The sequence below is a fragment of the Temnothorax nylanderi genome, unplaced genomic scaffold, assembly GCF_030848795.1.
Source record: "Temnothorax nylanderi isolate EJ_2023f unplaced genomic scaffold, tnyl_v1.0 TNYL_tig0026_pilon, whole genome shotgun sequence".
Classification (NCBI taxonomy): Eukaryota; Metazoa; Arthropoda; class Insecta; order Hymenoptera; family Formicidae; genus Temnothorax; species Temnothorax nylanderi.
Genome location: NW_027249088.1, coordinates 1,204,439 through 1,213,942, shown reverse-complemented (window position 1 = coordinate 1,213,942; position 9,504 = coordinate 1,204,439). Strand labels below are relative to the sequence as shown.

The 9,504-nt window shown below is 36.8% G+C and overlaps 1 protein-coding gene across 1 annotated transcript; it reads right to left on the bottom strand.

Moving 5' to 3' along the window:
• Positions 1-531: 531 nt before the first annotated feature.
• On the bottom strand, positions 532-5,552 carry LOC139769990 (alpha-tocopherol transfer protein-like). Its single transcript, XM_071701572.1, has 4 exons — positions 5,464-5,552; positions 3,623-3,935; positions 2,958-3,321; positions 532-2,633 (listed from the first exon to the last, which is right to left on the bottom strand). The coding sequence occupies exons 2-4, from the start codon at positions 3,904-3,906 to the stop codon at positions 2,373-2,375; spliced, it is 909 nt and encodes a 302-aa protein (XP_071557673.1). The 5' UTR covers positions 3,907-3,935; positions 5,464-5,552; the 3' UTR covers positions 532-2,372.
• Positions 5,553-9,504: the final 3,952 nt, after the last annotated feature.

The following is a 9,504-nucleotide window of genomic DNA, read 5'->3' as shown; positions in this document are numbered from 1 at the left end:
TTCTTTTACTTTCACACTTCCCAGACAGCACAATGTCCAAAATCGGAACATAAGACGTCTTTTACATTATACATCTTTTAAGGGGATCCTGGAGTGACAGCGACAAGGCATAATCGGTCTAAGCAATATCTTTGAATTGGCTGAACAGAATGGAAAATCCTTTTACACGATTAAAGTACGCACAAAAATGTAGAGGGCTGTACATGATTTTTTCTGATAAACTAAAAAATAATTTTATTTTTATAAATATTGTCTTCACCTGACGACAATATTTGCTTTATACAAAAATTCTGCAGTTTTTCTATAGAAAATAGTGATGCAGCCCTCTACAAAAAACTGTCAGGAATAATATCGTGCAATTAGAAGAAAGATTTGAAGCCTAAAAAAAAGATATTACTTAGACCAGTGGAAGATGCAAGGTTAGGTGCTATCCTTGTCTATACAAGGACAGATATAGTCGGTGAGCACTTCTTTATCGACGCTGATCGAGTTCGCCTGCGGCTCCAGCAATGCTGGAGCCGCAGGGATCAGCGTCGATAAAGAAGTGCTCACCGACTATATCTGTCCTTGTATAGACAAGGATATAGACAAGGATAGCACCTAACCTTGCATCTTCCACTGGTCTAAGTAATATCTTTTTTTTAAGGCTTCAAATCTTACTTCTAATTGCACGATATTATTCCTGACAGTTTTTTGTAGAGGGCTGCATCACTATTTTCTATAGAAAAACTGCAGAATTTTTGTATAAAGCAAATATTGTCGTCAGGTGAAGACAATATTTATAAAAATAAATTTTTTTTTAGTTTATCAGAAAAAATCATGTACAGCCCTCTACATTTTTGTGCGTACTTTAATCGTGTAAAAGGATTTTCCATTCTGTTCAGCCAATTCAAAGATATTGCTTAGACCGATTATGCCTTGTCGCTGTCACTCCAGGATCCCCTTAAGGTGCGATTTCACGATGACGCTCGACGCTGGATTCGAGCGTCAAATCTGGTCACGTGATAGATTCAGAGGGACGCGAAATATAACCTAACCACTGGATTGGCTGAAATGAGCGTCGAGTGTCAAAGCTAAACACAGTTTAGCTTTTTGACGCTCGAATCCAGCGTCGAGCGTCATCGTGAAATCGCACCTTTAAAGTACATGCTAAGTTGTAAAGCGAAATTATAAAGTACATGCATGGGGAGGGGGGGTGCAGGGGAGCAAAATTTCCCCGCCCACGCATGTACTGGGCACACACACACACACACACACACACACACACGTGTGTATGCCCTGCTTTATAGAAGTTGTGATTTTCGTTATAAAATTTTGACAGCTGCTATATTTTTCAAACTTTTTTTGTTTATAACTTTTTAATAAGCAGCGACCGCCGATTAAGTTATAAGGAAAAGTTACTCAGTATTATGTCCTTGACAATATATGTCAAGGTCAAAGTAATCCGAGCTGTGTAAGTTATTGTAAACTTTTACCCCAAATGTATTTAGGCGGGCAGGATAGCCATTTGCTATAGATTCATTTCCCTTAAAATCCTGCTCGATGACCTCCGTACTATTGTAACACCTGCGCCTTCTACACACACACACGCCGCACTCACACGCATTTATGTAACACAATGATTTTCCATTTTGTTCTTTTCTTGTAATAAATGTGCAATAATTTTAAAATAATATTGGCTTCCCATTATTTAATTTAAGACCTCACCTCACCACTACCTCTCTAAATCGCACAAGGTCCGATCCCCGGTAATAGGGATATTATATCCTTGACCGAAAACAGGACCGCGAGTGCACGAAAACTCTCAGCAGGCGTAATAGCGTCCCTTCTGGACGTTGACCCACGACTAGAGTTTTCCCGAAAAGTGCATTCGACTCGAGGCACGCGGCTTTCTAGTGTGAACCCGAGATACCATAAGATCACGTTACGTCTTCCCATACCCCCTCCCTTGGATAGCCTTTCCTTCGCTATCCGTCGAACCAATATACCTAAATTCCGGGGTTCTGACGTAACAGTTATAAGCATCAAATATTTACTTATTTCGTGCGATTCTCACACGTGAATATAAAACATGCCGATATCTCAAAAATTATACGGAAGTTAGAGCATAAACACGGACAACAAAAGCGTACATACATACACACACACATACACACATACATTACACACGGACATTTTGTACAAAAGTGATTTTTCGACGTTTTAGAACATTCTAAACACTTTGCCAAAGATACTTGAAAAAAAAATTTTTTCACGAAAACAAAGCTTCCTCTATGAGGAAGCAAAATTGTATATTTATGAATCGATATAAATCGATATAAATATATTTTAAGCATTTTATGTAGTTATACTTTCGACATAAATTAAACGAGTCAATCAATATCTAGTTTCTTGAAACTTCCCTCGACCCCGAAGAAATCCATCGTCTTGCTTTTGCCTACTCTTAATGCTTCGTTTACACGACCCGTGACTTCATCTTGTAGAAACCATTCACGATGATCCTCTATCTTTTTTAATATCTCCTCCTGTTGTTCTTTCAACGGTTTAGCTTTTCCACCTAAACCTACATCGCAAGGGAATGCTTCCAGTGGCACAAACGTTGCCAGCGTGTCCTTCGTGGGGTGAATATGTAACTGAAAATATATCGAAAATGTATTATTATACGTATATGTGTATGTATATAAGACGTATTCGTTATTCATTACTATATTTTAAAAATTTAGGAATCAAATAATAATAATAATAATAATGTATGTTGAATCTATATCTTTTTAGAGAAAACATTATCATTATACTCACCGCGTACTGATCTTTTAACTCTTAATATAAATTATTTTTGGTAAACAAGTTTCAAATAAAAATTGATTCGGAATTAAGTAAAAGACAAAATCTTTTTTATTTATTTACATGCGTGGAACTTTTTTATATTTAATGTAAAATATTTTTATTGTTCTTACCACCTCCATTAACTCTTTTTTCATAAACGGCTTCATCATCGACAAAATGATATCCATGACTGCGTTGGTGTTAACAAAGTGCAGACCTTTAAGTCTGATTGGTATAGCTTCGTGTAAATAATAAAGATATCTCTCAATCCCCATGGGACTAAAACGGCCAGCATGAGCGAAGGTAACACCTGCCATATCTGTAATAATTATATGACCCTCGGCGGTCCCTTCGGTGTACAACCACAAGTCAATCACCATAGAAATGTACTTCATGACGTCGTTATAAACAAAACGTGACGGTTCATAATCTATTAATCTCGAATAAATAAGTTTGTATCCTTCCTTCGTTGTCATTGGCAGTGTCATCGACGCCCTTTTTAAATAAATTTAATTATTTTACGCACAATTGGATTGAATTTTATTTTTATATCTAGATATCTTATGGATATTTAAGCTCCACAGCTCCTTTTAATTTTTTTACCTTTATATTACTTATTATTTATTATAATTTTAATTTTCACTTAAGAAATTTACGAATAAAAATGAAGATATATTCAAACATATGAAATCTTATGACATGAAATACCTCAAAGTCTATTAACTGTCAGCATGCACTTGGATATATTGTTAAAATATTTATTACTTGAATACGTAAACAAATTTTTAATACTCACACAACTTTGAATATCTCTCGCAATTGCTTTGTTCTAAGTGGATTCCTGTCGGAGAAAAATTCTGGCAAGCGAGTCCTGGAAGTGTAATATTCTTCGATGGTGTTCTTAGCAGCCTCGATACGATAGTAATTACTGTGCAAGAACAATACATATTCAACGTCTAAAATTTTCGGAAGATGCGACTGTTTCATGACCCAGTCCTTTAAAATTTGTATATCGGAATCTTTCAACTCGGGATTTTTCTTCTTTTCTTCCTCATAGGAAATCCTCTTGACCAGCGACATAGTTGACTTCTATTCACTTGTATAATTTTCTATTAATATAAGAAATACAAATATATCATTAGACTCGTGAAAATGTTAACAAATTGATAGACGGCGATACGAGTCAGACGCGGTACGTGGTGCGCAAGTAAAGAAATTAATAGTTACAGAAGTAACGAATTACAATGTATATACATATATATATATATACATATATTCCAACTTAATAAACTGCGCGCCGATTATTTGTCGGACTTGAAACACAGCTATCGTTGGAAAATTAATACCCTTCCCTCCCCGGAATTAAATCTACACGATTTAATTATTTAAAAAACTGTAAAGAAATTATTGCGAAAAATATTACCTCAGCCAGGATTCGAACCTGGAACCTCCCTCATTCCGTGAAGGGCGTCGTACCAACTCGACTACCGAGGCATGTGGTAATATTTATCGCAATAACCGGTTAATAAGTTTAACAAACGCATGTTTCAGCCTGCGTAAATTCAAATATATCATTAGACTCGTGAAAATGTCAACAAATTGATAGACGGCGATACGAGTCAGGCGCGGTACGTGGTGCGCAAGTAAAGAAATTAATAGTTACAGAAGTAACGAATTACAATGTATATATATATATATATATATATATATATATATATATATATATACATATATTCCAACTTAATAAACTGCGCGCCGATTATTTGTCGGACTTGAAACACAGCTATCGTTGGAAAATTAATACTACTGCGTTATTCTTTGACAGATGTACCGCCCCAGTCAAACTCCCCGCCTGGCAGTGTCCTCGAATCGGATCACGCGGGAGTATTAACGGCGATCGGCCGCGAGGCTCTAGAACACCGTGACCGCCGGTGCACGAAGCCCTCGGGGCACGCGCTCCGCCTAACCGAGTAAGTAAGGAAACGATGAAAGTAGTGGTATTTCACCGGCGATGTTGCCACGTCCCACTTATGCACCTCTCATGTCTCCTTACAGTGCCAGACTAGAGTCTGGCATTTCGCAATAATTTCTTTACAGTTTTTTTAAATAATTAAATCGTGTAGATTTAATTCCGGGGAGGGAAGGGTATTAATTTTCCAGCGATAGCTGTGTTTCAAGTCCGCCAAATAATCGGCGCGCAGTTTATTAAGTTGGAATATATGTATATATATATATGTATATATTCCATATATATATATATATATATACATTGTAATTCGTTACTTCTGTAACTATTAATTTCTTTACTTGCGCTCCACGTACCGCGCCTGACTCGTATCGCCGTCTATCAATTTGTTAATATAAGAAATATTTTTAACGCTTATTAGAATTAAGCAGTAATTATCCAGATTAATTGAAATGTTATCACTTTTACATAAAGATGTAATTTATGTCCCAAACAAGTAATGAAAGAATTGAAATTATTAATATCACGTATATGCCGTAATTTAATATAAAAAAGATAAATGTCTTTAATTTTAAATATTTAACCCACGATGTAGAAATTAGATTGGAGAATATTATAATATAAATAGATATTTTATAATAATTATGTTAAAATAAGATAAAAAAAGTTACCTTTTACTCAGGCGTATAACTCTCATGCGAGAAATGACTTGCTTGATTAACACTCGACTGGACGCGATTATTACTCACCGACTCTTCAAGATAGCACTATGCGTGACCATACGAAAATTTGCTTTTTATACCACGAAGCTAGTATACTAATACGTGATACAGACAACAACTTAAGGATGTATAGGTCGTAGGGGGAAGTGGTGATCATTGATACAGCGGAAACATTGATACAGTCATCATATATATATCTCTGCATGAGAAACATCTAAGAAGGTCACGTATCTATGCATATATGGCGTTATGATACACGAATAACCTAACCACATTTCGTACGCGAACAGTAGCCACTTAATTGATGAATGACAGGTATAAACGTGTTTTGCGTACTCTCATGTAAATATTTTCAAAGTCTTTGAAGCGTGATTTTAACATTAAGCACATTAATCTGATTAATACTAAATAAATATTTCGTCAAAAGTAAAAAACAGTATATCTCTTACTAATTTGTCGAAAATATTGACATGACTTTGTATTATTTTCGGCTGAGAATATATTTTATTATGTATGACGCTGTGGGGCAGATTCGTACACTGACTCGTGGAGCACTTTGATACATATCAATATGTATCTATGTAGTTTATAGTATTAAGTAAGATATTTTTATTTTATTTTAGACGAAAATGGTAAGAACGTACCAAAAAAGACCGATAGGGTCTATATTGATGAAGATGCCGTAAAATTGTTAATTCCGTATAAATAAATCTCTATATACAATAAACATAGCTTGTTTTAATAATAATCCAATTTATTTCTGAATAATATTAATATAGATCACTGAGAATCAGTGCCCCATGCCCGTATCATTGTACCCCGCATATGAGGCACATTGATACGAATTTCATTTTTTACAAAAAATGTTAATATAACATTTCTTATTATTAACCTACAGCAAAAAGGCAATCAAAACACGTAAGTAGAAAGACAAGCCTTTAAATTTAACCTATTACATTTATCTTAATCTATCTGCAAAGTTATTTATTTAACTCTTGAAAAAAATCGTATCAATGTCCCCTACTTCCCCCAGCCCCCTACAGTTCTTGCTAAAAGTTAAACTTTCAATAAAAGAAGACTTTGCATGTATGTCAAACAACTCAAAATTTGTTATATGCTAGAAGGGATTACCGTTAAGCTCAACAGGGTCTTCTTTCCCCGCTAATTTTTCCAAGCCCGTTCCCTTGGCAGTGGTTTCGCTAGATAGTAGATAGGGACAGTGGGAATCTCGTTAATCCATTCATGCGCGTCACTAATTAGATGACGAGGCATTTGGCTACCTTAGTTTGAGTATAATTTTTTGTTATTTAAATAATTAGTATTGTTTAAACAATTAAAAAAATTGTTTTGTTGCAAAAAATTTTGAAACTTAAAATACATTAATACAATATCAATGATGTATGTTTTACATATAAAAAAAGTTTAAGAAATATCTTAATGGTTTATTTATATTTTATTTATATTTACACACACAGCAAAAATGTCGATTCTCTATAAGGGATAATGTTAATTTTATCAATTTTAAACTTAAACGACGTCGGTCGACGTCGGTCGCGACGAGCGTCGAACGTATAATACGGGTGCCCGCAGAGTTGAGCACCGCTTCCCCGTTTCTAGGGCTGCGTTCGGGGAGCACGCTATTAGCGCTATTGCATCATTCTATCTTTATCGCTCATCAAGTGTAGAACAAGGATAGAATAAGCAAATAGCGCTAATAGCGCGCTCCCCGAACGCAGCTTAGGTTACACGCGTTGGCCTGGTCTCGTCTAGCGTTCGTCGACGACGTCGATGTGTATACGTTGCAGCCGCGGTGGCGTATAGCAATGCGCCACTCATAGTCCGTCCGATCCATCACTTACGGTCAGCCTGCGTTGCTCTCGAGTCAAGCTAAAATAGCGTAAAACGCTAATTCAGCAAAAAAAGACTAAATGGTATGGAACAATGCGTCAAGTTGAATCGCAACGGCAAAGTAGGAACGGAAAAATCTTAATAGCAAACACGCTAGAGATTGAAACTTTGGAAGCTACGCAGTTATTCGTATTACTCCAAGGTTGGAATTCGCAGAGTTACCTAACAGCAACATTCCTTAAACCTGAGTCATCTACTATAATTTTTCTTTGGGCAACTTTCTCAATTACCTGTCTCTATAAAATCTAATTGCAATTTGTCGAATTTGTCGAATCAATTATCGTAAATTTTATCATAAACTTTGTGCCGTCAAACAAGAATTGACGGATCCTTTCCACGATCATCCATAGTCTTGCCGATTTAATTCATTGACCTGTAGCGGTTATCGCAACATTGTTATATAACGTTTTCCTGGGCCGTCCTAACTCGTTTCTTCTCCCTTCGCCGTTCCGTCGTTCTCACGCCTTGTTTCTCCTCTCGAATTTCAGGCTCTCATGGTCGTCCGTGCTAGACATAGCACACGTAGCGAGTGTTCGGTGAAACTCGCGGGCCGACACGAGCCTGGAATACGCGAGGAGCTCGAGACTTTCGTTTTTGAAAGAGCCAACTTCGTCACCGAATATGCGTCCTCGTTCGTATCGCCTTTTTAGCGTTCTAAACTACAGCCTCGATCGCCACGGCATTGGCGAATATGTGCGCAGCGTAGGTGCGACAGTTTTAACGAACGAACCGTTCCTTTAAAATCCATTCATGCTGAAATTCACACGTTTCGAGTGCGCGCGCCAAAATCTGTTTACCAAGTTGACAGGTATATACCAGTTTTATAAAGATCTTTATTTAAAAGATCTCTCTAGCAAATAAATTTTATATATTATAATTTTTTAAAAGTGACATCTTGAGATTTAGAGAATTAGGAAATATGACCCTTTTTTATTTTGTAACTTTAGTAAAAACTTAAGTTAAGAGAGTAATTGGAGAATTTTTTTCCAAAAAAACTTTTGAGCCTATTTTCGAGTTAATAAATTTTACAAACGGGGCGCATGTAACACTTTTGCCTCTCTCTCTTCGAATATAGTTTATATCGTGTCCAGCAGCAACTTCTAGTAGCGCCATCAATGGAAAACCTCATTTCTCGACCACCTGTTGCTTGCCCCAACAACTCGATCTGTTCCCGCGCGTGTCCCACACGCGTACCTGCTATTTTCGCATAAATAGATCGCGACCATGCGCGCGCGCGCGCGTTTATCATATCGCTGGATCGCTGAATCTACGTGAGATCTACAAGGCTACGTGAGAGTTCTTTTCGTGACGTGGCCCACGAAAGTTTGCCCCGGCACATCCGTGACCTTCGAAAATTTGAACTTTCACCATCGGGGATGGCCATATATCGCGACGGTGTATAGAGGAATCGCGCGAGTAAAGCCTCTTGCACAATGCCAGGCAACAGGCAATAGGAACAGGGAATAGAAATCAGAAATCATGTATCAATGCAGAATAAACAGTGACACAGGCAATAGACACAGAGTTTCCGTCACGTTGGAAATTCTGTGCCTATTGCCTATTGCCAACTAATCATAACATTCGAATTTTTTAGGTTGTAATTAACGATTTTTTGGTTATTTCCTGTTCCTATTGCCTGTTGCCTGGCATTGTGCAAGGGGCTTAAGATACGTGAGGTATAAAAATAGCCGACGGAAGCGAGTCAACGAGAAGGAAAGTGAAACTCTGTACGCGAACGGGCAGGCAGATATTCTCTATCGTATTAATTGTCATGAGGTTTATTAGGTGCCATTTGACGTTTGTCTGTATTTGTTATCTTTCCTCTCGTCTACGATAATGACCCTATTTATGACCTATTATGCAAGAATATGTACTCTGTCGTGCCTATGATAATGATCTGTAAAATTTCTCTCATAAAATGCGCAACATTTCTTCTTTTCAAAATTTTAAGTACGATAATGAAGTGCGTGATCTATAAATGTATCATGCAGACAAGTAAGAAATATCGGATTGCAATTAACAGACACAGAATAAAGCTTAATATCCTAGAATCGTGCAAATAAAAAAGGAAAACATGTACCG

What these genes read in the sequence shown, in the direction of transcription:
- LOC139769990 (XM_071701572.1), bottom strand. Translation starts at nt 3,906, where the DNA reads ATGTCGCTGGTCAAGAGGATTTCCTATGAGGAAGAAAAGAAGAAAAAT. An exon ending in CGAGAGATATTCAAAGTTGT is followed by an intron (nt 3,322 to 3,622) that starts GTGAGTATTAAA and finishes TTATTTAAAAAG; the next exon opens with GGCGTCGATGACACTGCCAA. An exon ending in AAAAAGAGTTAATGGAGGTG is followed by an intron (nt 2,634 to 2,957) that starts GTAAGAACAATA and finishes ATATATTTTCAG; the next exon opens with TTACATATTCACCCCACGAA.